The sequence below is a fragment of the Rhodamnia argentea genome, chromosome 7, assembly GCF_020921035.1.
Source record: "Rhodamnia argentea isolate NSW1041297 chromosome 7, ASM2092103v1, whole genome shotgun sequence".
Lineage (NCBI taxonomy): Eukaryota > Viridiplantae > Streptophyta > Magnoliopsida > Myrtales > Myrtaceae > Rhodamnia > Rhodamnia argentea.
In genome coordinates this window covers 3,697,734-3,725,631 of record NC_063156.1, presented here as the reverse complement: position 1 = coordinate 3,725,631, position 27,898 = coordinate 3,697,734, and the positions used below count along the sequence as shown (strand labels likewise).

Genomic DNA, 27,898 nt, shown 5'->3' with positions numbered 1-27,898 from the left:
ATAATCAAAGATTTTAGGAAATTAGGCTCGGAAAAATTTTCTCTTTCAGTATCTTTGGAATATCCGCCAAAAGATCAGTGACCCAATCACAAAATTTGATATCCTTGCAATAGAAAAATTTCCTCTTTGAGTATTTTTGGTATATCTCGCAATCGCTAAATTAGATCACAGGATCAATAAAAAAAAATTGCGCTCCACGACAAATCATACAAGCAAGGGATTCTCTCTCGCTCTCTCTATATATAACACTAATTCATCGTCAACCCTATCATTCACACAACACGATGCTGCGAAAACCTTTACAGGCCCTTCGCACGCTTCACCTCGCCTCGACCCAATACCCACCTCGAGTATCCGAATCTCAATGTGGAGAGTCTGATAGAGAGTCCGAATCTTAATGTGGAGAGTCTGATAGAGAGCTTATCTTTACCAATGTTGATCTTCACGTGCGTGTCCCACGACGTCGAGTACGTTGACGATCGGGGTGCGTGTCCGACGACGGCGAGTGCTGCATGTACGTTGACGATCAGGTGAGTGTTGTGAGCTCTAAATTTTGGATTTGGATTGAATTGTGACGATGGGTGATTGTTTGGAAAGGAAAAGGAAGGGAAATTGGAATGAGACTCTTGCGTTTGGGCTTGATAGATCTGTTTGGTTGCCCACAAAATGTGGCGAAAGAGAATCGTCGAACCCTATTTTATCAGTGTATCATCTGGGTGTAATCTATGCCAAAAATATTTTATCTGTATATCATCTGGGTGTAATCTGTGCAAAACATCCATTTTATGTTATTGTGGCAAGGCAAGTTCACGCCGTAAATGTAATGGTATGGCTTTGTTTGCAGGAATTACGTAGACAAGGAAAAATTAAGAGGATTACTTACCTGGGATAAGACCATGTAATTGAGGGTTATATTCATGCTAATTGAGTGTTTTGCTTGGATTGTGCATTGTATTTTGCTTCATAACTCACAACAAACCTTGACGATTGGGGTTTCTGTTTGAGTACAGGCGACAACTTGGGAGACATTCCCTCGGGATTCGCTTGAATCGCTGCTAAAGCAGAATCCGAAGGTGTGTCTTTTTCGAATGTTTATCGTAGTCCGTGGCTTCATTGGCTCAGTGTTCCTCCCCAAGCCAAAGGCATTGACGAAGATGATAATGGTCTTTTAATAGGTTGTGTGATACTAGAACCGCCTTCACAATATCTTGCCTTTTTATCCATAGATTTTCTAGCTTAATGCTGTAATACAAGCATTTTCAGAAGAGTAGCTTGACATATATTTTGTGGCAAATTTTTGTCATGGAAGTGATTGTCTTCAGTGTAACATTAAATGCTCTTTTGATCATCATTTGATACAAATCTAAAGGATCGGTTTGATTTTATCTCCATCTGTGGGTGGTTTCTAATGGTCGATCCAACCGGTATCCTTTACGACCCGCGAAGGCATGCTGTTTCCAGTTTTGATTGCTATAACTTATGAGGTGTCTGGTTTAGACCAACTTTCTGTTATTTATTAGGTTGTTCTTAATGAGCGTGAGGTCTATCCCGGAGATGAGTTTTCTGCAGCTTTGGCTGATTTAATGAAGCTTGGTGACAAGGTTATGCCTCGCTCAGAACAGGTATTGCCTTCTTTTCCCTTCTTCTCTAAGGTGGTTTGTTGTTGTTCAAGTGATAGCTGTAGAGTACTTTTCGGCTCTGTTTGACAGTGATTATGTTCCCAAAAAATGATTCTGATCAAAATCATTTTTTTTTATTCTGTTCCCTGGATGATTTTTTTAGAATCAGAACACGTTTGGTAACTGTTTAAAATTTTTGTTCCTAGAACAGAAACACGTTTGGTAGCTGCACAAAATTTCCGTTTCCAATTTTTCATTTAAATCAAATAATTATATAATCACATTTGATGGCAAAGAATAGGGAAAATAATCAAATAGTGATTATGGAGCAAAAAAGAAAAAAGAAAAAGTAACAAAATTTCCGTTCCCAATTCGTTTGTCGATTTGTCATGAGTATGCAATCGTTTATATTGTTTGAAAAGTAATTCGTATTACATTTGCAGAATTTGTCTAAATCATTTGTTTGGTATTATTTCTTGTGACTTTTAGATTGATTGCTCCCAAAAAAAAATGAAAGAAAAGCTCCTCATTGTGCAACCGCCTATAGTTTTGCACTCTTGTAATTACACATCGTACAAGCTTACAAAACCTGCAACTCAACTACATTGATTTTTTTTTTTTTCACCTGACTCGACAAATTTTTTGTATGGCTCGGAAAATGGAGAAAAAATGGAGATTTAGTTCGCGATGCGGAGGATTGGGGCCGACCCAACCCTATGGTACGAAAAGATCTCTATGGGGGTTCAACCGACAATATAATGGTTGACAATACTTTTGTCCAGACATATGTTGGACATTTCAAATCCAAAAACCCACAGCACAATCATGTCAATCAAACTTGATAAATGTAGGTGTGAGGTATGATCAGAAAAAGAATTTCTACACTCAATCATTTTAAATCAAAGACATTAGTCACATGCTGAAGAAGGAGAATTCAGTTACGGGACGCGTGAAGTACCCGAGGTTATACTTCTTGAACTGTCGAAAGAGCAAAATTCTCAAGTGGTCCAGGCTCCAGTATGGCCCTTCTAAACACTTCCTGTATAATCAAGATAAACCCAGTTCATGATAAACAATTTAATCAACAAAACACTTTAGTTTACATTAGCTACTGACTAATTTCAGTTTCACAGTATGAAAAAGTAAAAGGCAAAATTAACATCGCTACAGAAGCTCCACCGGTGACCTACGTTGAGAGGAGGAAGACACCGAGCTTCTTTGATGAACAAGGAAAAAAATCGACTAGAAAATGCCAGACCAAAAAAAAATCCAAAGGCACAAGCAGCATCGACGACAATGGGGAGCAGTTGGTAACGGTGTTCATTTCACTAGTGTGAAGCAGAGCAGAGGAAGAATGAGACCAGCGATCGTGTTGTTCGGGGATTCAATAACGCATCAATCTTTCCAGCCAGGTGGATGGGGTGCTGCTCTCACCAAATTTCAATCGAGACTCTCGACCAAAGAGGAGACACCCTTTCGACTTAAGAATCACTAGATCCGACACCCCCATGTCTTTCCCCTTCTTTTTCGAGACAAATCCAAGATCCGCAAGCGACCCTTGAGGTCAACCCTCACTCGAGGCCGATGAGGGGTCTTTGCCCAGATCAGCAGCCTAGAGTGAGATGGAAAGGGAGACGAGACCCGAGCAAGGTGTGAATGAAGAAATGGAACTCACCGGGGTAGTGCGACGACGATGGCGGCGGTAGTGGAGCTCGTGAATCACGACAAGCTGCAAACGACTCAAGGAGTTCCTTCGTTTTTAGGTGGAGGGCACAAGTGAGAGAACTGAAGGTATGAGGGATAAGTCATAAGTATATCATGCAAAAAAGTGATCCCCAAAAGTGTTCCAAAACACCATAATCATCTTTTTTTTACTTCTGAAAAGTGGACTAAAAGTGTTCTCGGGACCAAAATCAAAATCATTTTTTTTTCATTACCAAACATGTTTCTAATCCTTTTTTGTTTCTGGGAATAGAAACAGAGGAGTAGAATCACTGTCAAACAGAGCCTTCTTGTTTATCGGTCTCAATGACCGAAAGTCATTTTAACTCTTATCTCAACTTTTTTTTTATTTTTTTATATATTTTTTTATTTTTATTTTATATAGTTATTTCTTTTCCCTCAATCGGTCTTGCTTCCATTTTATTTATTTTTGGGTTCATCGACCACCGACCCCAACTAGTATGGGATAAAGGTGATGTTGATGTAGGTTGGTAATAAGCTCGAGAGCTATCCCACACATTACTCAATAGATGAGGTACTGCCTTTTCCCTTCCTTCTCTAAGTTTGATTACTCTTTCTACTTAGTGAGGGTTGTTTTCAATGAGAGAGGTGCTTTTTATGTAATAGTTCAGGGGTGTAATTCTTTCTCCATGATTTCATTCCGACTCGATTTCCTATGCTTGAGGAAGGCTAAGAATCCAAAAGTCAATTCAACTCATGTTGCATTTTTAGTAGTTGATAGACCTTTATGGACATTGTGAATCTTTTAGTTGCTCCAAATAATTCAAAGGCATTATTTATTGGTTTATCACTGCTTCTCTCTTCTCTGGCGTGACTTTGCTCACTCTATGACCACTGCCACAGGTTATAATGTTGGACCAGGACAACCTTCGAAAAGGATAAAGTGAGAGTTACATCTGATGCAGTATTTGGTACACGGGGGTAAGATTTACTGAGTGCTTCTTGCATGTGGTATGGTGGACCATAAGGGAGATTGGTAATATTTCTGGTTTTCAGCCTTCATCAAAATTTGTGCATTTGAATTGCTTTCATCAAAATTTGTGCAACGCTAACAATGAACGAAGACAATTTGTTCACGAGCAAGGTCGTTTCCCTCTGTTGAAAATGACATTAGTCAAGACTGTTGCTTTCCATGTTTCATTGTGCAGTTTTAACCCGTCTTAGATGCCAATGATTTAGATTCTAGAAGATTTTTCTGACGTTATCCATTGTTCCTTTAAATGATAGCCCATCCATTCGGCTCGACACTTAGCATCATGACCAGCCTTTACCGTAATACATCATCCTGCTTGGTTCTGTTCATCTGGCTCTAGCTATCATGAATATGTTTCTCCTTTACTTGTTGGCAAGCAGCCGTTAGTTTTAGTAATTGATGATTTGTACATGCTAAATCGTGTCATGATCTTTTATTTTTTTGCATCTGATGTTTATGTGAACTTGTTTTGTTGCTTTTGTCAGGCAGAGGATCTTCTGGAAGGCTCTTCGAAAAAACCAGCTTCTACCATAATATAGGAAATAATTCCGTTGGGACTGATTTACGTGTGACAACATAATTTAGATGGATGCAGCCCAATGAAATTTGTGTACAATTTATCTTATTTAATGATTTCTTTTCCATGGCACATGTAATTTTCATAACAAGTTGTAAAGCTCCTGTTTATTCAAGGTCGATTGTTACATGTCACACCTGGGCTTACTGGAAAAACTGGAGCAAGCTCTCTTGTATTGTGGATGGGAGATGCTCAATATCTACCGAAAAGGCAAGTCTTTATATGGTATGGTGTTAAAGTATACCATGTGCGACTTATCAAATCATCGCTATTTGCATGTGTCAGACATGACCTAAGTATCTTGCACGCATATATCATCGCTGGTACTGAGACTGGCCTGTTAGTCGCTGTCAAACATTTCGGCAGAGTCTGCAGGTTACTTGGAGGACGTGGTCCTTGATGTTATGCTCTTTTCTAGTCCTGATACTATTTCCAAGGTGCAAGTCAAGGAATTAAAAGTAACATCCAGATGGAACAGGGCAGAAAAAACAAATAAGAGAAAATGGGCCACTCAAAGATCAGATAGAACTTGTATGGTGAGAGATGATCTATGTTTACCTCCAGCCTAGACGAACCTACCATCATAACCTGTCGGCGAGTCTACGCCATGGTGCGTCAAGGGTCAGTGCCGACTATTTTTTTCCGCTCATACGGGTCCCCATTGACTAGTCTGTGTTTTCTTTCTTCTTTTGAAAATTTAAGTCTGTTATCTCACTTCAAGCTAGTGATCTCTGAACCTTAACAATGGATTAACGTCCAGAAGTCACAAATTTTCCTGGTGATTAGGAAAGTAATAGGAAGAGCCAATAGAGATTCTCGGAGAGTCAAATAGTTCATAAGGTGAACTTGTCCATTGCAATGAACTGCATCACTCTTCCTTTCCCTGCTAAATGGAAGCATTATACAGAGCAATAATCAATGTTCTCATTTGACCAACACTAACTAGAATCACAACAAATAGTCCGACAATAAACTTCCTAGTTATATTTTACCTGCATTAAGCAATGAGCGAAAAGCAAAGTCGAGCTTTAGTAGCATCGAGCTATAAGAAAAGGGCAAACTTGAACTTTACTAGCATCGGTAAACTTCTCAGGTTTCGTCTGTCAAAGGCGAGGCCAATAACTAGTCCAACCGTATCCTATCACAACTGCTTGCCAACTAAGACCAAGCAAAAACCCTGAATCTTCATCTTCCTCGCTCGGTGGCAATGACGCCGAGTCTCCACAGTCATTTGATAACGGACTCCCACAAAGTCCTGAATTCTCCAGATATGAAGTATTGAGGAACGTATCAAATTGCCCTCCCCTCGGTCCTGAAAGCAAGTTATGAGACACGTTAAACAGGGCAAGGGAATTGAGCCGAGTCAGCTGCTGCGGGACTCCCCCTGTCAGCTTGTTCTGAGACAGATCCAGCGATTCGAGTGCTCCGATGTTCCCCAACGAAGATGGGATTCAACCTGTGAGCACATTGTGAGAGAGATTCAGAGCGTGAAGTCCTTTGAGATTCCCGATGTTCTCAGGAATTTCTCCTTCAAATTGGTTTGTGGACAAATCAACGGCCATCAAAACGTCCAAAATCTTCATGCAAACCATTTGCATGCCCTTGTTGTTGATTGACAAGTAATAGTCATAATCGCCATAGTACGTGTATATGGGCACGGTGGTGGGCAGGAGACTTTGTTGCATATCTGCAAGTAGTTTTTTGTCAGATAATCACATGGCTTCCCAACGTTGGAAGCATTCAGATGGCAACCCTCCTGTAAACTGGTTATGCGAGAGATTGATGATACGGAGCTTAGGGAAGTCGGACTGGTTTTAGGCTTCCCAATTGGACCGTGGAATGCATTTGATTGCAGGATGAGAATGCTCAATCTAGGATTAGCTCCCAACCAAGAAGGGAAAGTACCATTGACCAGATTGTCTCTGAGATCCAGGAACTCCAGCATGTCGCAACTTGCCAATGATCTGGGTACCTCCCCCTTGAGTCTATTCTGACTTAGATTGACCATATTTAGGCTTCTCGTGTTCGTCCAGTTCCGAGGAATGGGACAGTGAAAGTTGTTGCTCCGAAGATTCAGTATTGAAAGAGAACCACTGATGTTGCCCAGACATGTCGGAAGCATGCTGCCTAATCTGTTATAAGACAAATCAAGCGCCATTAGAGAATCCAAATTGCAGATCATTGGCGGTATCTCCCCCATAAATCTGTTGTTTGAGAGTAAAAAGTAGAGGCTGGTTGCAGGTGGAATCAGGACCGGCCCTTGGAACATATTAAATCTAAGTCTACAGTGTGCGACCCAGTCCAAGGGAAGAACTTTGGTTTCTGTTCAAATCCGGTTAGACGATTATGAGAAACATTCAGATACTGCAGGGTTCCTCTACTTATGCTTAAGAACCACCGAGGCACCTGACCGCTTATGTCATTGCACGATAAGTCCATCCACTCCAGCTCATGTTGGCTCCGTAAAAAATTTGGGGAACCCACTCAAGTTGCACTTGGACAATCCCAAGATGGTCAACTTGGCCAGTGTAGTATTGGCACTACTGTGCAATAGCATGATATGGTTGCCCGAAAGATGCAGGATGCTCAGTTGTTTGAGGGGAGCGAGTGTGTCTAAGGACAGCGTTCCATTCAGCATATTCGAGTAAAGGTTAAGATACCTGAGTTTCACAAGTCTAGAGAGCGAGGTTGGGATCGAACCTTCCAAATCATTGTACAGGAGCTGCAACCCGGTCAAGTAGGTCATATTCATCAGCCACGGCGGAATGCAACCACGTAAACGACAGAAGCCTAGGCCTAAGTAAGAAATTCAGCTTAGATTTGCAAAAGAAGATGGGATTTCGCCATTGATGGCGATGGCACTGAGATCCAAAGTGGTTAGTTTGGATAGCCTCCCTATCCATTGGAAGCTCCCACTGGTAAAGTTATTGGTGTCGAGGGTCAAATAAGTGAGTTCAGTGAGGTTTTCCAAAGAAGGGATTCTGCCACTCAGGGTATTGTTTGAGAGGTCTAGGACCACCAGCTTAGCGAGATTGCTAATCGAAGATGGAAGAGAGCCCGAGAAATGGCAATCTTTGATGAACAGCTTACCTAAAAGGTTCAGAGATCCTATCAAGCTAGGCAGCTGGCCTGAAAGACTAGTTCCTGTTAGCCTCAAAGACCGGAGTAGACTTCCGCTAGGGAATTCGGGGAAATGGCCAGCGAGGTCCTGTTGATACCCGGCATCGAGAAATTGTAAGTTCGGCAGATGACAAATCCTTTCCGGGAGATCCCCATGTAACCCACTATCTGTCAGGAGGAGTGATCTCAAAGAAGATAGGTTTGCCATAGTATCAGGAACCGAGGAATTTAGGTGAGCCAACCAAGGTGAAGTTCCTGTACTCCGCTCAGGTTCTGAACTAGGTTCCCGAAACCAGGACCACTCAATTCCGACGGATGATCGAAAGACGAGACATTGTCCACGGACAGATCAAGAGACCCCAAGTCCGAGAGCATGGATATCTCTAGCGGGACTTGCCCGGCGAAGAAAGATTTGGACAAGTTGAGGTACTTCAGCTTTGTCAACCGGGAAAACGATGATGGGATTTCGAAGAAATTGAAGTGGTTCTTGGCTAGACTAAGTTCTTGGAGGTGCACAAGGCTGAAGAGAGTGCTGTTTGGACTGGGAGAACCATGGAGGCAACTGTAACTGAGATCAAGGCCGACCACATGGTCGGCATCCTTGTCGCAGCGGATCCCGCCCCACGAGCAGCAATCTCCGCTCTCGTCCTCTGAGCCCCATGATTCTACTCTCGAGAAGTCACAAGAATCAGAAATTTCAATCGCAAAGCTTTGCTTGAACCGCAACAAGGCAAGCTTCTCATGGTCACTGCACAGCGGATGCTGGGAAGGGGGAGGCGAATCCGCCATTACTGCTAGTGGAGAAAGGGACAACAAAAGCATGAAGAGGCATTTCGAAGAAGGGGCCAATCAGAATATCTTCCTCTCTGCTCAGCGCGAACCGGAAAATTTGATCCTCTTTATATTTACTCATAGGCAACATAGCGAACTCCTGCAGGATAGCCACAATTTTCTCATCGCCTTGTTCAGCAGGGCACTCGATTACGTAAACAAATGGAGTACTTCCCTGTCGAATAGGACCGAACCCCATTGCATCTGAATGCATGCAAGTTTAGACTGACCAGTGATCGCCCATCGACAACTCTTATTCGCAGTCATTTGACACCACGATCATCTGATTCGTCACGGTTCTCCTGATGGCATGTGCATGCTGTTACAGACTTACAATCTTCGTAAGACGGCGTGATTGGATTGGTGATGGACCCGGCGGCATGTAGAAGTCCTGCAATCACCCGAACATGAATCTCCACAAGCTTCAACCTTCTCTATACCTGCTTCGACTTTCTCGGCATCTACACGTATTGCACAGTAAGGGTCATGTTAAAAAGAGATTCAAAATACTTATTACGCGTATTTAATATGGCTAATTAAATAGCAGAATATTGGTTGCGCCTTTAACGTCCGATGATAATATATCCAAGACTGCGGAATTTCCTTGATTGGTTACTTGACAAAAGCCCAAGGGCAGTTGGATGTCACTTTGCATTTCAAATTGCTAAGAAAACTAGTATGAAAACCAAAAAGGTGACCGTAAGTTGCTGTTTAACTATGTCTTCTATAAAAGTAAAAACGTGTCTTCTGAATGATCTTCCAAAGTTACCTAGTTGGGATGATTGTAGGTTGGCCAAATCATATTTACAGTGGAGAAATCTTGCTCAACTAAGTAAAAATGACCAGCCAATATAGGAAATTGGGCCCACACCAGTCCTTGGATTTCAGGGAAGGAAATTGAAAAGGGTATTGTACAACAAATCAAACTGCGTTTCGTAAGTAAAAGAATTGGACGAGATAAATCAAACTAGAAAAGGTATTGAGCTAAAGTCCACGAACAAAATTTAAAAAATTTAATGTTCAGGAAGCACATTGCATATTAGATCAAAATTTAGAAATCAATCATGTCATTTTCCCTACAAAAAAGCAAGACCTACCTCAATTTTAAGGACGCTATAACATGTGTATTGGACGAGATATGAAGACCTTTTTCACAGTCTTTTCTGATTAGTAACTTGGAAACCATCGCTAGTTGGCAATTTAATTATGAAGTATGATATGACTGGCATGTAAAAACAACTATCCACGAATTGTTTAGTGGCACACTTTTATCGTAATGTATCAATACAACCAGCACGGCATGCAAAGGAAGCACTGCGAGCCTTTTGCCATCAGGAATGACAAAAACCATTCCTTTATCATGTGGAAAATCTCCGAAAAATGGCTTCTTTTCGTGCGTATTTCAGGGTAGGAGATGCAAAAGAGACTGCATAATTCAGCATGAGGATGAAAAATACTAGGAAGTTCCAGCTTCAAACTTTTGACGACTGCTTATCATCATCTCATGACTCCTCACCGCCAACATCCCCCCACCGAACATTGTGCTTTGCAGCAAGATAATGCGCACCAACTGGTCCTCTGCTGCCATAAGGGTAGAGCTCGGGGACTATCTTCTTTTCCTCCAGCTCCTTCAGTAACGGAGTGAATAATGCCCAAGCAGCATCGAGCTCATCACTTCTTATGAACAACCGACGCTCTCCTTCTATTGCATCCAAAAGTAACCTCTCATATGCATCGGGTATTTCCCTAGGATACCTATGCATCACAGAAGAATCTCGGTCAGTTTTGTAAAGAACACTGTAAATTGCAGGCATGATGTAGAGGCATAAATTTTCCCGCTTTATACTTGATCTAGAGCATGGTTGAACTCGACATTGTGACTATCCTTTTTCATCAACCATATATTTTGCCACTTCAGTAACAAAATCGCATTCAACCAGTGTCCCAAGAGCATATAAACACTGGAAAAAGAAAATAGAATGATACAATTGCTACCTATTAAGATTTCTATATGACTTCTGGTATTGGATCCACACTGATTGGATCAAATGGATCAAGGATCCAATGCATCACATAGCAGTTGTGTGAACTTGTGCCATACATAGAGCATCCGCACGTTTATAGGAAATGCTGTCTAGCAGTTTCATGGGCTCAGTACCTTGCTTTAAAGAAAAGATTGAGGTCGCTGCGATCCAATCTCATTCCAAGGCCAGGAACTTTATTGTTGATCTTCAGATATATAGCTTCATCAGGTTGTACACGAAGCACCAGCTCATTTGTTGCCTTATCTAAATCAGTTCCAAAGTTTCTTTTGTACAGGTTCCCAGGGACATGTCTGAATTGAACTCTAATCTCTGCCCTGGAATTTAGCAAGCAGCAATTCAAGGTCTTTCGGATTGTAATTACTAATGAGCCAGTGTGCAGGGCAGAGAGAGAGAGACAGAGACAGAGACAGAGAGGTTATGATTACCTCTTAGTGTGGAGAGCCTTGCCAGCTTTCAAAAGGAATGGAACTCCATCCCATCTGGCATTGTTTACAAAAAGAGCTGCAGCAGCAAATGTCGGTGTGAGACTATCCTTCGGTACAGTCGGGTCATCCGTATACCCAGGAACAGATTTACCACCCTTACTGTGGCCCTTGTATTGGCCCACAATTACATCTTCCAGTTGTAGTGGTCTCATTGACCTTAACACTTTCACCTATTCAAGAACCAGAACCACTCTGTTAAAATATACTTTTTACAATTGCAGTCTTGCAATGGAAGCCTACATCCCCAAATGAGAGAGGGCAGACCCTGTTTGCTCATGGCTCGCGTAAGATAGAAATGCACCTCTGGAAAGGTAATATGAAACAAGCAACATCAGCAAACAACTAAAACAGGTTATAACGTAGTAGCTCTCTCAGCACCTTCTCATTCCTAATGTCTTCAGCATCTAAGCTGACAGGTGTCTCCATTGCAAAGAGCGCCAATATTTGCAGCAGATGATTTTGCATTATATCTCGTATTATACCATAATGGTCGAAATAACTGATGACAAGAAGAGAGTTATAGAATCAGCAACTTCTTATTTTGAGAGGACATTCCAGAAACAAGAGTACCAGCAGTGGATCTATGGAACTCACCCTCCACGGCCTTCCGTACCAAAATCTTCAGAAAATATCAGCTGCACACTGCGAATGTAGTTTCGAGACCATAATGGCTCGAAAACCAGATTGGAAAATCGGAGAACTGACAGATTTTCAACAAGTTCCTTCCCTAGGTAATGATCAATCCTATATAATCACGAGATCAAGTTTCTGGTCACAACCAAGTTCTTGCTCGAAAATAGACAAAGCAACCCCATAGATAGAAGGTACCTAAATATTTGATCCTCACTCAGGTATTGCTTCAAACATCTAGTCAGCTCACCAGATGATTCTGAATCACGACCAAATGGCTTTTCAACAATGACCCTGGTCCATCCACTTGTCGAAGAAGCAGTAATGCTAGCACATCTCACCACATCCACGAATATATTTGGAGGTATTGATAGGTAAAATAACCTATTGGCCAATTTTCCAGCCTGAAGGAGCAATTTGAGACATACTAATAATAAGGAAAGCAACATCATTAAATTCACTTGCCAGCTACAAATCACTGTCTCCTCAAATTAATATGCCGTACATGCGTTTGTTCTGCATAAAACGCAAAGTTGCAACCTTGACTTAAGAAAATTAGCAACCCCTACAAATCGGCTAATCGGAACTGGAAATGAAGTACCACAATTAGAATCCACAACATTTAGACCAGAACAGGGAACCATCACCTCCTTCTCTTTTAGCTTAATGTCCAATTCTCTGAAGTTCTCCTCCGAATTATACTGACCAGAATGGTAGAAGCATCTCTTTAGGAACTGAGTCATTTTATCTTCACAGTTTTCCCTAAAAAAAATCCACCCGGAAATAGATAAAGGAAGAACCAAGAAAAAAGTAAATGGATCCAGCATTCCACGAAAATAGCAACACAGAAAGTACCTCTTATCAATTCTACAAGTCAGCGTTTTGCTAATCATCGTCCTCAAGTCCTCGTCCGTCATTTTAGTCCGGGCGTAACCGAACACCGTAAAATTCTGCAGTAACCCAGTACCATTTTTACAACGGACATTGCTACATACCTGAGAAAACTGCATGAATCAACCTTGCACTAGAACTATTCGAGGATGTAAGATCAAGACCTTAGGTAGACAATCTTCATAGAAGAGTGCGAAGATGGCCGGAAAAATCTTCTTTTTCGCAAGGTCCCCAGAAGCTCCAACGACGGTGATGCTATAAGTTGATTCAAACTTCTCTGATTCTGAATTAACAGGAGACAAACTTTCCTTCACACTAGGCATGGAATGTTCTTTGGCAAGAGAGCTTCCTGCATAACCATACTCCAAAACACCACAAAGATTGCAACTTTACTCGACAAATCGCTGAAAATGTTCAGCCTTGAGAGGATTCAAGCACTCACCGTCGTGCAAAGAAACAGAGCTCACCGGATGCTCATTGGAGGATTTGAGCTGGAAACTCTTTCTCGAGCGATTTCTTGATCGAATCCGCGAAACCCATGAAGACTCCGGCGTTTTTCTCGGGAAAACAAGAAACTTATCCAGACTCTTGTGGAATTCGGATGAAGTAGCGTGGGAGAAGGTCATTGCGGAAGAAGAAGAAGAAGAAGAAGAAGAACAGGGACTCATGTGTCCGGCCATGGAACTGGGCAAAGCAAGAATACAGATCAGTGCAGAACACGGCGACTGTCCATCGTGTTTGTGTCGGATCAAGTGGATAATACACAGATAAAGAAGATATTTTCTAGAGGACAAGTCCTTTGGTAGTCTTTCATGCGAAGGTCGTATTTGCCTTAAACACCTCGAAGGGCCCAATTAGATTGAAGTCAAGTAATAATCTAATCCCTTGCTCGGCCATAGATTTTTATTTGAGACAAATCATGAGATTATGGTGGCCGGATCTCTATTAAGGAAAAGAATAAATTTTGGGAGATTTTTCAATTAATTCTTGGTAACATTGATACACAGGTTGACTTCTTGTATCACATATTCTTTTTTGAAATAACAGAGAGAAATAAAAAATTTTACTTTACAAAAAAAAACATTTTTTTTATATTTTTCAATAGGACTATGGTGCTGTAAATTTAATCGTATCTCGAACTTTTGTCAATTCAATGGAAAGTTTAGATTAGACTCACTTGACGATTGAAAATAGGATAAATACCATGTTTGAGACCATTGAAAAGTCCTTCTAAGGTAATAGACAAGATTAAATGGGTTACCACTTTGTTATTTGTTATGGCCGGAACTTATAATTAGATTGTGAAAATTAGCGTGTGAGACGTAAGGTAATAATTAGAAAAAAAAAGTCAAAACAAAGTAGTCAATGTCAAAGTATTTTAACATGTGAATCATGCGTAACACTATCAAGGGAAACCTATCACATTAAGTTTTTGCTTAGAAGCTTAATCTACCAAATGAAAATATCGAAATTGCTTATGTTGGTATGATCCCATGGGCCCATTTGATTTCCCCAATTCCCCAACTTTTAATTAGTGAAACGGATCATGAACGCCACTTTACTCTTTATTAGCTCTTAAGCGGTAACATATCATGAACTCCTGAAGATGTGTGACCCACAGTGCCGGCCAGCGACCCTTTTGAAATTGGTTAACCTTGATGCGGCCCGAGATAATTGTGCGAAGCATGTGACAGCAAAAGAACGCCTCGAAAGGGAGCTGCAATTGGGAGTTGCTTCACAGGAAATCTTTCTAAAGTCGGAATCAGCCACTAAATTTGTGACCGCAAGCAAGGAGGAGAGTATAGGATCGACAGTTCGTCTATGCTAGTGGAAATCGTGAATTAAAAGAGAGGATAACATCGACTCAACTAGTAGCGAAAGGGCAGTTCGACAAGTTTTACTGGCTTGAAACTGCTAGCAGTAGGCGGCGGAAACAGAGGTAGGAATTGCCTTATCATGAGCGCCAACCCAATTATCAGGGCAGTCGTCTAGCTGTGCCAAGGAAGGCGACTTTGGCCTCAATGACGCAGAGATCATCCACGAGGTATTCTTGGACCCTCTTCAGCGAGGCAAAAGAAGACCAACCCCACCCAGGGCTCGATCGACTGAACCATAGCGGACCTGCAAAGCGGACATTGATAGCCACGTTAAGACAAATGTATGGAAATACCAGGCGAAGAATTCGTGGAATCAGGAACTTGAAAGATCGCCCTGATTTCGGATCTTTAGTATCTCCAACCCAAACAAACAGCTTCTCTAGAGATTGTGCTCTTGAGTTAGTCAACCAATTTTAGTTGAGAGAGAATTACTTGACGTGCGCTCCCGATAAACAGTGCCGTCTTCGCCTCTCAACTGAATGGTGAAGCTTGCGTTAACTTTCTGCCCAAGATCGAGTTTCCCTGAATCGGCCAAACAAAGAAATATTGAAAGGCTTTCGTTCCTCGCTGCTGAAGCTCCCCTCGGATATAGATGCAACTTCCTGAACAGATGAAGCAACTTAACCAATGAGGATGCTTGGAAACGAAGTTAACATTCATATGGAAATTTTAACTCTCAAGAATCAAGTCAACCATTTCTCACTGCCAGCAAAAAACGGCTCGGACCGGCAGTGCTCTTCCTCCAAAGTCGAGAACTTTGATATCTTCCATTCATGTGTATATGATGTAGCCTCTTTTGGTGTGAAACATTCGCCCAACCCCGAATTCTTGATGACGAAGACCTCCACTCCGAAAATGCAGGTGTCGTCAAGGAGGTATCCATTGGACGGGTCGGTGAAAGCCGCTAGTGGCATAAATCTGGGAATGCCCCATTGAGACTGCATCGCGCTAAACCTCGTATCTCTCCCTTTAACACCATAATGGAGAAACTTATACATAAGTAACCAAAGGCTGAATTTTGCCTTTTCTCTTTGGATCGATGTGGATGGAAATTACCTTGTTTCATCAAGTACTGGTCGCGAATTCTGTCCAATACAAAGAATCTAACAGTGGCATTTATCTCGGAGCCAATTGTCAAAGGAGACGTCTTGGGAATCGCCAGATATATAGATAGGTGATCTCCTCCGTTTCTGCTTTTGTCTCCTTTGGGATACAGAATCAATCTCCTGCACAAAAATGTGTGAGTACAATGATCGTATAGTTCTACATGATTGTATCCATAGCTTGATATACATGAAATTCATTGTTATACTATATGAACAGTCCACGAAGAAAGTCAATTTGGCGCACTCCAACACTTTGCAGCACAGATTATTTGTTTTCATAGTGAAAAGACCACGGTAGTCTCTACATAATTGTTTTATAGAAAGAGAGACACACCACTTCTGATCTCCAGCTTCAAAGTTGTTCGTCTCATACATGTCGATGTTGTTCTTTGACAATGAAGAGAAAGATTCGATCTTGAACACATAGTGAGCCGGCGAGACCTCTCTAATCTCCATAGTTATTCCTGCTTAGTAGGATCAAACCCAAAAATCAGACAAAACAAAAACAATATGTGAAACAAGAGAAACCAGAGCAAGTGCACGTTTGAGATACTAAGAGGGCGACATAAATACCGTAAGCTTCATCATCCATATTTACAGTAGACTATTTCTCTTTCAACTTGGTATATAGGATGGCCGAGTGTAGTTGACGAACGAGGTATGAACGAATGTGAATATATCAGAGACAAGACATGCCCTTAGGGCAAACTCCTCAGTTAGGAGGCAAGAGAATAGGGTGGTGCAGGATAGGGATTGGCCTTGTTTCACTATTTTCTTTTCAAATTTAGGAAATTCGATTGGCTTTGTTATTTCCCCAACCAGAATAGGATTTCCTTATGTTTTTCCTTGAGATTGTGTATACCGGATTTTATAAGTTGAATTTTAGAGATAAATTAAAGCTAATGGACTTCTCACTTATCTGTTCTATTTAAGTTAATTTCAAAGTAAAGGCACTTTAGATTAAATTACTTTCAGTTTTTATATTCTTCGAATTGGAGTTTTTGGATTGTTTTAAGATATGCTCAAGATAAGAGAATCTTAGAAGTAGAAAATAAAATAAAATGGAATGCAGTATGTAGTATGTTATTTTCAATAACCTGTACTTATATTATCTTAATGCTTTTTTCCAAATTAACTAAATAGCATCCATCATTCATTTCATTCCTGTTTAAATAATTTTTTAAAAAGGTTATCTAAACTAAATGAACAATATCAATGGTATAATTTGTAGTTAACTAATTTTGGTTTCATTAAATAGAATGTATATCATCGAGCAAATCATTTCATTCATGAATCTACTTAAATCTTTGCAAGATATAGATATTGTTAATTGAAGTATAGTGGATTACCTATTTATCTTCATAGTTGTATAGATTTAGTAGAATCAAATAAAATATATCAATTGCGATACTTTCTTTTTATCCTTATCTTTTGAAATTTAAACTTTATTAGAGTTAAAAGTTTGGGATGACAAAGCCATAAATTGCTACTAATTGGATGAACTTGGGTCATGAAGTAAAAATGTGTCGTGTGTCTTGCCATCACAGAGGTAAATGAAATATTATACTGCAAGCACATAAGCAACATTCCCTAACATCATTTGTAACAATATATTTGTGCATGGCTAGTGCTTTGCACGAGCATATATCCATAGACATATCTTTACATATGTAAATACATTAATCAAACTCTAGATCATAAATGTATATAAATTGTATTAACTTCAAAAAAAAAATGTATTTCAATTTCTGACTATAACAACGAATCGTAAAAATGCTATTATTCTTTAATTTCTCCTCTCAAGCACAATTCTTGGGCATGGACGACCTAATTTCAAATCAAACATAACGAGTTTGGAATCTAGCAAAACTTTGTAGAACTACTTTCCATATATCTCCGTCTGTCATGGGTGTCAAACAAATGCAAGAGTCTCCCATTTGTAAAGAGAAAGAGATCCTCACACTTGAACCTAATTGACTAATTCAAGATTTTCCATTCATAATTCTGATTAAGCAAATGTCCAATCTGTTTCAAATTAAGTGGATATTGGAAAAATTATTTTCATATTTGGTTTTCTCTAAACAATTTTGCTTCAAATGATATAAGCTTTGTTAGAAATAAGTGAATCCTAAAGTAACAAATTAAGTAAAACTCAATAAAATGCGAGCATGCATGTTATACTAAGTTCCAATTTTTGTTCTTTTATTCTCATATTTTATTCCAGTCAATATTAAATGACCCATTTGTTCATATAGTCAGATAAGTCATCCTTCTAATTGTTTTCATTTACTTTAATATGAATGGATAAATAATGCATTTATTCACATAATAAACAAAAGCTATACTTCAAATTGTGATTATACATGAGAGATATTTTTTGACTTGTTTTCAAATTTAATAGATAGACTATATATATTCGGATGTACTGTAAATATATTTGATTTTTTTCAAATTTAAAACCTGTGCAATAAGTCATAAAAGAAAGATGTTTGAGAATGATAACCTCAAAAGTCCATTACAATGTGAAATATCCAAATTATATGAAGCCAGTCAACAAACAATGAATTCATGGGTACTTTTAATTTAACATCACAAGAAATTCGAGTCTCTCAACTTGGCCAGTAATTTTGATTGGCTATATATTAGGGTTTTAGAGTGGGAATACATGCAAGGATTCGGAAGTATGCCCTTTTAATTCCAAAGGATTTGGAAAGTTTTGGCTTGTTGGGTCTAGAGAAACTCTTTTGACAATGGTGTCTCATCCGAATTTTTTTTTTCAAAAGTGAACCGTTTTATCTCTTGGATGATTGTTGTTTCCCTGAATAGCGAGTCCCTTCGACTCGTCTCGAAGGGTATGTTTTGGTCGGACTTGATTCAATTTGGTATAAAAGTGAACATTTCACCCAATTAATCCTTGTATTCGTTTGATATGCTGAGGATATCTCATAATGCAAATGAATCTGAGTTATTAACACTTTGCACTTTCAGCTATGGCATACGAAGACGCTGTCAAAAATGCAAAATGTCGCAACTTGTTCAATAAGGAGGATCAACATGATAAATAAGTAATGTCTACGAAAATCTGCCTAAGTAATGTCTACGAAAATCTAGCCAGAGGCAGAGATGCCTACAGAGATCTTGTTGCGTGAACACATCCAGTAAATATAATGCTGTCATGGCAACTTGCTAGTTGTGCCTAGCACCGTGACTTCGGCTTCAATGACACAGGAATCACCTGTCAGCCATTCCCGAACTGTTTTCAAGGGCATGAAAGACGACCAACGCCGCATTGGGTGCAATGCACCGGGTGCATGACTAACCCTTCGATTCTTTGATATGCAGTGCAGAGAATCTCGCACCCTATTCAGGGACGCAAAACAGGACCAACCTGACGAATTGGTCGATTGACTGAACCAAAACGAACCTGCAAAGAGAACATTTATAGCCACGTTAAGACAAATGTAAGGAAGTACCTGGCGAAGAATTTGTGGAACGGGGAACTTGAAAGATCGCCCTGATTTCGGATAACGATGCCAACCCTCAAAGGAATCGGATTTAGTATCTCCACCCAAACAAAACAGCTTTTCTGGAGATTGTATTGAGTTAGTCCACCAATTTCAGTTGAGAGAATTACCTTTACTCATCCGCTCCCCAAGAACAGTGCCATCTTTGCCTCTCAACCGAATGGTGAAGCTTGCGTTAACTTTCTGCCCAAGATCGAGTTTCCCTGAATCGGCCAACCAAAGATATATTGAAAGGCTTTTGTTCCTCTCTGCTAAATCTCCCCTCGGATATAGATGCAACTTCCTGAGCAGATGAAGAAACTTAACCAATGAGGATGCTTGGAAGCGAAGTTAACATTCATATGGAAATTTTAACACTCAAGAATCAAGTCAACCATTTCTGATTGCCAGCCAAAAATGGCTTGGACCAGCAGGACTCTTGTTTCAAACTCGAGAACCTTGATATCTTCCATTTATGTGTATATGATGTACCCTCTTTTGGTGTGAAACATTCTCCCAAGCCCGAATTCTTGATGACAAGAACCTCCACTCCAAAAACGCAGGTGTCGTCAATGAGGTATCCATTGGATGGGTCAATGAAAGTTGCTAATGGTATAAATCTCGGAATGCCCCATTGAGACTGGGTCGTGTGAAACCTTGTAGGTCTCCCTTTAACATCATAAGGGCAAAACATACACGTGAGTAACCAAAGGTTGAATTTTGCCTTTTCTTTTTGGATCGATGTTGATGGAATTACCTTCTTTCATCAAGTACCGGTTGCGAATTCTGTCTAACACAAAGAACCTAACTGTCGCATTTATCTCGGAGCCAACTTTCAAAGGAGACTTGTTGGAAATCGCTAGATATATAGACAGGTGATCTCCTCCGTTTCTGTTTTTGTCTCCTTTGGGATGTAGAATCAGTCTCCTGCACAATACGCGGACTTTACACCAAATGAACAGAAGAAAGAGGAGTCCAAAATTTTGTCAGTGCCATGATTATATAACTTTTAGATACTTGATTGACTTTATTTTCTGTCTTTAGCTTGATCAACCAGAATCAAATTCAATGTCCTCACATGAGAACGATGCATGAAATCCACTCTTATACTATACGAACAGTCCAGGAGTAAAGTCAATTTGGCGCACTCCAACACTTTGCCGCGCAGATTATTTGTTTTCATGGTGAAAACGAGATGGGAGTCTCTGAGGAATTATTCTATGGAAAGAGAGATATACCACTTCTGATCTCCAGCTTCAAAATCGTTCGTCTCATACACATCGACTTTGTTCTTCGACAGCAAAGAGAAAGACTCTATCTTGAACACATAGTGTGCCGGCGAGACCACTCTAATCACCGTAGTTATTCCTGCTCAGTAGAATCAAACCCAAAAATCAGACAAAACGAAAACAATCTGTGAAACAAGAATGTCTCACAACAAGTGCACGCTTGAGAAACTATGAGGGCGACATAAATACCACAAGCTTCATCATCCATGTCTGCAGTAGACTATATCTTTTTCAATTTGGTGTAGTGGATGATCGAATGAAGTTGACGAACATGGTATGAATTAATGTGAATGGAAGAGGTAAATATATAAGAGACAGGACATGCCCTTAGGGCAAACTCATCAGTTTGGAGGCAAGGGAATAAGGTGGTGTAGGATAGGGATTTGCCGAGCTTTTCAAATTCAGGAAGTTTGATTTGCTTTCTTACTTCCCCGAACCAGAATAGGATTTCTTTATGCTATCTTTGAGATTCTGTTTACCATGAAAGTGTTTTATGAGTTAAATTTTAGAGATAAATTAAAGCTGAGGGACTCCTCACTAATCTGTTAATTTAAGTTAACTTCTCCCTTCAAGTTTTGCCAAATTAAATAAATAGTATACTTCATTCATTCTTAGTAGAATAAAAGCAAAGGATACTAAAGAATGCGTAGCGCCAAAAAAATTATAATGTGATTTTCGTAATGTTTGTCGAATTGAATAAACCATTTCTTTCTTGGTTAAATAATTTTTTTTATTTAAAATTATGCTATATTAATAAACAAAATCATTGGTTTCATTTTTAGCTAAATAGTTTTTGTTTCATTGTAGAAAATATCATCAAAAAAATCACAGACTGTATATCATCGGAAAAATCATATTATTCATGCTTATACTTTACTCTTAGCAGGATAGATATTGTTAACTGAAATATATCAGATTATCTATTTCATTCATAGTTGTATAGAATTAGTAGAATCAAATAAAATATATCACTTAAGATGCTTTCTTTTTACCCTTATCTTTTGAAATTAAATCTTAATGAGATATTCAAGTTTCGGATGAAAAAGTCATAAAGTAAATACTAATTGGATGAACTTGGGTCACGTAGAAATGAAATGTTCTATTGCAAGCACATAAGCCAACATTCCCTTAACTATATTGCTAAAATATATACTTATGGCGTGGCACGGGCATATATCGGTAGACATATATTTACGTATGTAAACACCCAAATCAAACTCTGGATCAGAAATTGTACATCAATAGTATTAACTTGAATAAGTGTATTGCAATTTCTAATTACCATATCTAACCACAAAAATGCTATGATTCTTTCTCCTCTCAAGCACAATTCGAAATTACTTTGCAGAATTACTTCCGATATATCTTCGTCTATCATGGGTGTCAAACTAAATGGAGGAGACTCCATTTGTAGAGAGAGGGCGATCCTCATACTTGAACCTATTTGGATAATTCAAGATAAACAAGTAAAACTTAATGAAATGTGAACAGGTATGCTACTACTAAGTTGCAATTTTGTTCTTTTATTGTAAGATTTTACTCCGGTTAATATTAAGTGACATTTATTCATATGCTAAGATAAGTCATCCATCTAATTGTTTTCATTTGTTTTACATATGAATGGATAATACTGCACTAATTCACCTATTAAACAAAAGCTATACTTCAAACTGTGATGATATGCTGTTCTCTTTCAGTTCAAGCATTCGCCTATTCCCCAGCCCTTGGTGACAACAGCCTCCTCCGTGAATGCGGTGTCGTCGACTAGGCACCGGCTCAAAGGGTCGGTCTAGAGTCGCTAACGGCAGGATATCAAGATGCCTCGTCTGTGAATTTCCTTCAATATTTTTAAGTCGTGACAGAAAATCGATTTCGCAAAATAGATATGATGGACCACTTTTTTCCCTTTCTATCAAACGATCCACATGCGCGACCGATCCCGTATAAACACTAACGAGCCCAGTAATTTCTCTAGTTCCCAACTTCGAATTTGTGAAGCAACTTTTAGCGCTAACGGATAATAAAAATTATAAAATCTTGTTTTTTAAGGAAAACTCCATACTACCCTTCATTAACTCTTAAGCCTGAGTAACGGAAAAGTACCAAAAAAGTACTAAACTTATTGTATTAGTATTAATTTAGTCCTATTGAACCAGGTCAGTGCACTCACAATGAAAAAAAAAGGGAAATAGAAAAAATTTGGCACACTCCCACACTTTGTGGCACAGGTCATTTCTGTTCATGGCGAAAAGAAGATGAAAGTCTTCACGGAATTATATTACAGAAAGAGAGACATACCACTTCTGATCTCTAGCTTCAAACTCGTTCGTCTCATACACGTTGTTCTTCGAAAACAAAGAGAAAGACTTGATCTTGAACACATAGTGTGCATGCGAGACCACTCTAATCTCAGTAGTTATTCCTAGAATCAAACCCAAAAATCAGACAAGACAAAAACAATCTATGAAACAAGAGAAACAGGAACACGTGCACGTTTGAGAAACTAAGAGGGAGACATAAATACTATAAGCTTCATCATCCATGTTTACACTAGACTCTTTCTCTTTGAACTTGGTGTAGAGGATGGTCGAATGTAGTTGACGATCAATGAATGTGAATTGAAGATGTAACATATCAGAGACAAGACATGCCCTTAGGGCATACTCATCAGTTAGGAGGTAAGAGGAAAGGGTGGTGTAGGGTAGGGATTGGCCTTGTTTCACTATTTGCTTTTCCAATTTAGGAAGCTTGATTGGCTTTGTTATTTCCCCTAACTAGAGTAGGATTTCCTTATGTTTTTCTTTGAGATTATGCATACTACAAATGTATTTTGTAAGTTTAAGTTATAGAGATAAATTAAAACTGATGGACTTCTCACTTATCTATTTTATACTAGTCAATTTCAAATCAAGGATTAAGCAAGCGCACTTTACATTTAATTACTATCATTTTTTATATTCTTCGAAATGGAGTTTTTGGATTGAGTTAAGTTACGCTTAAGATAAGAGAATTTCATCCATCGTTGCATAGTTTTAGTAGAATCAAATAAAATGCATCACTTAAGTTACTTTCTTTTTATCCTTATCTTTGAACTTTAAACTTAATTAGAGATGCAAGCTTGGGTCACGTAGTAAAACTTTGTCATTTGTCTTGCAACATGGCAATCACAAAGATAAATGAAATGTTATATTGGGAGAACATAAGCAAACACTCCCTTAACTTATTTTTAACTATATATTTATCGCACAGCTAGCGCTTTGCACAAGCATATATCCGTAGGCATATCTTTATATATGTAAATTATACAAGTCGAACTCTAGATCGGAACATGGACATAAATTGTCTTAATTTCAATGTATTTCAAACTATGATTACAATACCAAACCGCAAAATGCCCTTATTCTTTCTCCTCTCAAGCACAATTCGAGGGCATTGATGGCCTAATTTCAAATTGAACATTGCAAGTTTGGAATCTGGCAGAACTTTGCAGAATTACTTTGGATATTTCCCCTTCGGTCAAAAATAAATGGAGGAGCCTCCAATTTATAGCGAGAAAGAGATCCTTGTACTTGAACCTAATTGGCCAATTCGAGATTTTCCATTCATAACTCTGATTAAACAAATGTCCAGTCTATTTCAAATTAGGTGGACTTTATTTAGTTTTTGCTAAACAACAAGCGGTTTCTTATGATTCGGGTGTCTCAAAGGGATTGTTAGGGTTGGACAAGCCCATAACACTTTATTTGAGGATACAGAGAAATACAAAGGTTGCCGATGAGAGCTGCTTTGAAATTGACTGGCCGGGATGGAAAGAAAGATGAAAATTGGTAGGGCGTTGCCATGGATTGGTCAGGCCGCAAGGTCCAACTCTTCGTTGGAGTAGGTTTAACAGAGCAAAGAGTGCCGCTCCGTTCATTCAATCGCTTCTTTTTTCTGGTCCATGTATTGTTGTTTAGACTTCTCCATGAAGTTGTCCTACAGTTTCCTAGAGATTAGAAAGACCACCTTTCCAAACATTTCAGAAATTAGAGGATTATACATTTCAAGAACTTCGCTTTTTAATTCAAATTGAAAACACCAAGGTACTCCTCAATATTTTTTCCATTTAAAAATGGAGAACCATCTTGAAAATTATGTGACATTACTCAAGTCCTTGGTCGTCTGGTGCAAAAAGAAGAGTCCTTGGTCTTTACTTGCTTTCTTTTGAACAACCTTAAGTTCTCAATCGAATGAACGGAACTCATCCGATCCGTAACGGAGAAAGTTCGACATCAAATACAGCATTTGGATCTCTTAAATAGCATCCCCAACATCACCTGGCAGTTTTAAGAACATCTGATCGGAGAGAAGTTGACCAGTTCAAACTATTCAGGACAAGAACTAGATTCTTATTGTCGACAACACAAAAGCTCCACCACCTCGATTGCGGATCCGCAAATGAATTTACGAAGACTCAGTCGGTGGTTTGGATTCTAAATGTGACACCGACTTTCGGGCTTGCAGAAAAGAACTAAAACTAAACAGGCAAAACGATTCAGCAGCTTGAGTTTTGACTGCAACGCAACGCCAGAAGCAGAGACTAATATTTCATAGCAATCGCAATCTTTGAAAGGTGACGCAGACAAAAGAGTTTGCAATTACACTCCCCCACCCAGCCTTTCTAGCGCAGAGAGAACCATGACCCTTTGAAGACTAACTATCAAAATGGACTATTCAACCCAGAAGTAGTCCAACAAGGGTGGTCTAAGCACAAGAAAAGACATACTCAACCCATGAAAGAAACATCATTAAGTGATTGTCTGATCATTAACTCAGCAACAATCATGGAAGTTTACTCACTGTGCCAAGAACTTCCACTTCAGCCTCCACGACAAAATCATTACCAGCTAAGTCATCTTGAACGGTTGTCAGCGGCAAGGAGGAGGAGGGCATACCACACTTTTTAGTTGGACCAGTAAACCAATAATCTGCTAAAAAGGAATTAACTGTATCAATCTTAAACTCAACAACAATGGTGGCAAACCAAATAAGTCAGATCATACTTAGCTGAAGAGGAAGGAGGATCAGATCTATAACATGTTTCGTTATAATCAGCATTCCAGCTATCTTTCCATTCCATTTCAATATAATTAAGCTTAGCTAAAGATTTTGTGCTGGCCATCCATTTTAGATCTGAAGTTACCTCCTGTCATCTGATGCGTCTCGCCAGATTTCCCTTTTAACCGGATGGTATAAGTGGCTTTGACTTTCTGATCACCAGAATCTACTAAACAGAGATATACCGAAAGGTTTTTGTCCTTGTTATGCTGGTCACCCCTTGGATATAGATGTAACCTCCTGAACACATAAGGAGAAACGCAACCGAGCAATGATAGGAAAATCAGAACAAAGGAATATGCAAAAAAAGGGGGGGAAGCTATGGTTAATATAAGAGCTACCAGTTGTGATTCCCTGCAGTGAAAACTTCAGAGCAGCGCCCATTCCCCGATGTAGAGAAGGTTGATATCTTCCATTTGTGACAAACAGAGTTTGGACTCGCTTTTAGTGTCAAGCATTCACCCAGACCTAAACTTTTGGCAACAAATACCTCCACTCCGAACACACAAGTGTCATCAACAAGGTAGCCATTTGATGGATTGATGAAAGTTTTCAGCGGCAAAAATCTTGGAATACCCCATTTGTGCTTCATTGCACGAAACCTCCTGTTTTTCCCTGCAACATATAAAGCGAGAGTTCTCCAAGCTACCAAAGGTGTAAATCAATTTTCCTTTATAAATTTAAGGGAACAAACATACCTTCTCTTAACAAGTATTCATCGCGTATTTGATCAAACACAAAGAACCTAACAGTTGCATTTATCTCCCCGTCAACTTTCAGAGGATCAGCCTCAGAAACAGCCAGATACAGGGACACGTGATCTTCTCCCTTGTTACTCTTGTCTCCATCAGGATAGATAATCAATCTCCTACACAATGACAAAACGTCAGATTGAAGAAACATATACCCATGAAGAGTTTCCGTTGTTAGCTGAATAAGAATAGATTTGCCCATTAAAAGATCTTCAGTTTTGACACCTTTGATCAAACTCTCTATCATCGCCAAACGCGATTGGAGCCTTTGTTTCTTTCAATGAAGGACCGCATCACTCAGCAATCGGGTAGTTACCAATAATCGCACGAAACAACCCACATTAACCACGTCTTTACTTGGATACCAAGATACACGAGATTCATCTGAGCCTCCTAAAATGTCGATTCAATCTGAAAGAACAAGAAAACCTAAAAGACACCCTCATGCCTTTTTTATGACAATATATACACCGTAGTCTCTGCTGTCAATGTCAAGAAACAATACACCTTAGAAGACAACAAGCATGGAGTAGGACGAAAACTTGAGCTTGCAGAGAGAGATTATAGATATACCACTTCTGGTCACCAACTTTGAAATCGTTCGTCTCATACATGGTGATGTCGTTCTTTGAAAGCAGAGAGAAAGACTCGATCTTGAACACATAATGCGCCGGCGATATCTCTCTCGTCTCCGTCGTTATCTCTGCTCAGTTCAAAACCCCCCAAAAATCACAAACAGTATAAACAACAAAAACCCCAGAAAGGGAAAAAGAAATCAACTGAAGAATATCAACAGACACATCGCATCCTTTGCTTTATCGGGAGAAACACGAAGAGGAGAACTGTACCATCATCTTCGTCGCCCCCTTCAGCAGCATTCGAATCCGTTGCTTCTCTCTTTCTCTTTGCCATTGTGTGGTTCTTCAAGCAGCTACAGTACAGAGGATGCTTGATGGCTCTGATGGTCTTTGGTGGTGCGAAAAGGAATGGAAGGAAAAAGACTTCTTTCTTTTCGTTTCCCAATAATTCAGCCGCTTCGTTGTGAGGACCAAAAAATGTCCAAAACAAAGAGAGGAAAAAAAAATGTAAAAAGGGGGGGTTTTTTTTTAAATGTCATGAAAAATCTTAAATTGACACACACATGACAAATTTATCATAAACTAATTTTTGATCATCAAAAGTTGCAAATTAGTACACCTATAATCAATTTAATCCAAAGGCCCAAACTATTTTTTTGACCATAAAAAATCTAAAATCGAATATTTGTGACAAATTTACCTCAAACCGTATACATATAACAAATTTACCCTCCGTTGATTTTCTTAAAATTGAATTGATACCATGAAAAACTTCAAATTGG

General features: G+C 39.4%; 5 protein-coding genes and 1 long non-coding RNA gene across 9 annotated transcripts; 1 reads left to right on the top strand and 5 right to left on the bottom strand.

The window, feature by feature from the left end:
* The first annotated feature begins 1,508 nt into the window (after positions 1 to 1,508).
* Positions 1,509 to 3,996, top strand: LOC115756253. The gene is made up of 3 exons (XR_004017212.2): positions 1,509 to 1,622; positions 3,829 to 3,876; positions 3,974 to 3,996. It is a non-coding gene; the product is annotated as an uncharacterized LOC115756253 (long non-coding RNA).
* Positions 3,997 to 6,015: 2,019 nt separating this feature from the next.
* LOC125315865 (receptor-like protein 9DC1) lies at positions 6,016 to 8,821 on the bottom strand. The gene is made up of 6 exons (XM_048281939.1): positions 8,275 to 8,821; positions 8,003 to 8,200; positions 7,573 to 7,708; positions 6,818 to 7,044; positions 6,369 to 6,599; positions 6,016 to 6,224 (listed from the first exon to the last, which is right to left on the bottom strand). Exons 1-6 carry the CDS (start codon positions 8,819 to 8,821, stop codon positions 6,016 to 6,018), a joined length of 1,548 nt encoding a protein of 515 aa, XP_048137896.1.
* A 1,261-nt stretch (positions 8,822 to 10,082) lies between these two features.
* On the bottom strand, positions 10,083 to 13,716 carry LOC115756251 (glucose-6-phosphate 1-dehydrogenase, chloroplastic-like). 3 transcript variants are annotated; one of them, XM_048282281.1, is made up of 10 exons: positions 13,382 to 13,716; positions 13,079 to 13,276; positions 12,879 to 12,973; positions 12,671 to 12,785; positions 12,222 to 12,427; positions 11,988 to 12,137; positions 11,772 to 11,892; positions 11,334 to 11,563; positions 11,022 to 11,222; positions 10,083 to 10,618 (listed from the first exon to the last, which is right to left on the bottom strand). In XM_048282281.1, the coding sequence occupies exons 1-10, from the start codon at positions 13,592 to 13,594 to the stop codon at positions 10,366 to 10,368; spliced, it is 1,782 nt and encodes a 593-aa protein (XP_048138238.1). In that variant the 5' UTR covers positions 13,595 to 13,716; the 3' UTR covers positions 10,083 to 10,365. The 3 variants fall into 3 exon arrangements, with proteins under 3 accessions (XP_048138238.1, XP_030551815.1, XP_048138239.1); XM_030695955.2 differs by having other exon boundaries at positions 13,079 to 13,263; positions 13,357 to 13,715; XM_048282282.1 differs by having other exon boundaries at positions 13,357 to 13,496.
* A 1,173-nt stretch (positions 13,717 to 14,889) lies between these two features.
* LOC125315864 (TNF receptor-associated factor homolog 1b-like) lies at positions 14,890 to 15,735 on the bottom strand. Its single transcript, XM_048281938.1, has 3 exons — positions 15,485 to 15,735; positions 15,224 to 15,393; positions 14,890 to 15,035 (listed from the first exon to the last, which is right to left on the bottom strand). The coding sequence occupies exons 1-3, from the start codon at positions 15,733 to 15,735 to the stop codon at positions 14,890 to 14,892; spliced, it is 567 nt and encodes a 188-aa protein (XP_048137895.1).
* Positions 15,736 to 19,070: 3,335 nt separating this feature from the next.
* On the bottom strand, positions 19,071 to 20,897 carry LOC125315863. The gene is made up of 7 exons (XM_048281934.1): positions 20,879 to 20,897; positions 20,639 to 20,768; positions 20,158 to 20,327; positions 19,796 to 20,069; positions 19,532 to 19,704; positions 19,286 to 19,321; positions 19,071 to 19,132 (listed from the first exon to the last, which is right to left on the bottom strand). The coding sequence occupies exons 1-7, from the start codon at positions 20,895 to 20,897 to the stop codon at positions 19,071 to 19,073; spliced, it is 864 nt and encodes a 287-aa protein (XP_048137891.1).
* A 4,366-nt stretch (positions 20,898 to 25,263) lies between these two features.
* Positions 25,264 to 27,589, bottom strand: LOC115756273. Of its 2 annotated transcripts, none has more exons than XM_030695976.2 (6): positions 27,387 to 27,589; positions 27,112 to 27,241; positions 26,485 to 26,654; positions 26,128 to 26,401; positions 25,872 to 26,026; positions 25,264 to 25,656 (listed from the first exon to the last, which is right to left on the bottom strand). In XM_030695976.2, the coding sequence occupies exons 1-6, from the start codon at positions 27,448 to 27,450 to the stop codon at positions 25,511 to 25,513; spliced, it is 939 nt and encodes a 312-aa protein (XP_030551836.2). In that variant the 5' UTR covers positions 27,451 to 27,589; the 3' UTR covers positions 25,264 to 25,510. The 2 variants fall into 2 exon arrangements, with proteins under 2 accessions (XP_030551836.2, XP_048139017.1); XM_048283060.1 differs by having other exon boundaries at positions 27,339 to 27,515.
* Between the last annotated feature and the right edge of the window lie 309 nt (positions 27,590 to 27,898).

Excerpts from the sequence above, each read along its gene's own strand:
- LOC125315865 (XM_048281939.1), bottom strand. The coding sequence starts at position 8,821 with ATGGCGGATTCGCCTCCCCCTTCCCAGCATCCGCTGTGCAGTGACCAT. Across the intron at positions 8,201-8,274 it reads AGTACAGGAACTTCACCTTG|ATAGTGGGTTACATGGGGAT; the intron begins GTTGGCTCACCT and ends TCCTCCTGACAG. Across the intron at positions 6,225-6,368 it reads CTCTCACAATGTGCTCACAG|GACCGAGGGGAGGGCAATTT; the intron begins GTTGAATCCCAT and ends ACTTGCTTTCAG.
- LOC115756251 (XM_030695955.2), bottom strand. The coding sequence starts at position 13,594 with ATGGCCGGACACATGAGTCCCTGTTCTTCTTCTTCTTCTTCTTCTTCT. Across the intron at positions 13,264-13,356 it reads CTCTGTTTCTTTGCACGACG|GAAGCTCTCTTGCCAAAGAA; the intron begins GTGAGTGCTTGA and ends ATGGTTATGCAG. Across the intron at positions 10,619-11,021 it reads AATCTTTTCTTTAAAGCAAG|GTATCCTAGGGAAATACCCG; the intron begins GTACTGAGCCCA and ends TGTGATGCATAG.
- LOC125315864 (XM_048281938.1), bottom strand. The coding sequence starts at position 15,735 with ATGCAGTCTCAATGGGGCATTCCCAGATTTATGCCACTAGCGGCTTTC. Across the intron at positions 15,394-15,484 it reads TTTGCTGGCAGTGAGAAATG|GAAGTTGCATCTATATCCGA; the intron begins GTTGACTTGATT and ends TCATCTGTTCAG. Across the intron at positions 15,036-15,223 it reads TTATCGGGAGCGCACGTCAA|GTCCGCTATGGTTCAGTCGA; the intron begins GTAATTCTCTCT and ends TCCGCTTTGCAG.
- LOC125315863 (XM_048281934.1), bottom strand. Across the intron at positions 19,705-19,795 it reads TTGGCTGGCAATCAGAAATG|GAAGTTGCATCTATATCCGA; the intron begins GTTGACTTGATT and ends TCATCTGCTCAG. Across the intron at positions 19,322-19,531 it reads TGGGGAGCGGATGAGTAAAG|GTTCGTTTTGGTTCAGTCAA; the intron begins GTAATTCTCTCA and ends TTCTCTTTGCAG.
- LOC115756273 (XM_030695976.2), bottom strand. The coding sequence starts at position 27,450 with ATGGCAAAGAGAAAGAGAGAAGCAACGGATTCGAATGCTGCTGAAGGG. Across the intron at positions 27,242-27,386 it reads AGGGGGCGACGAAGATGATG|AGATAACGACGGAGACGAGA; the intron begins GTACAGTTCTCC and ends TGAACTGAGCAG. Across the intron at positions 26,402-26,484 it reads TGAATACTTGTTAAGAGAAG|GGAAAAACAGGAGGTTTCGT; the intron begins GTATGTTTGTTC and ends TATATGTTGCAG.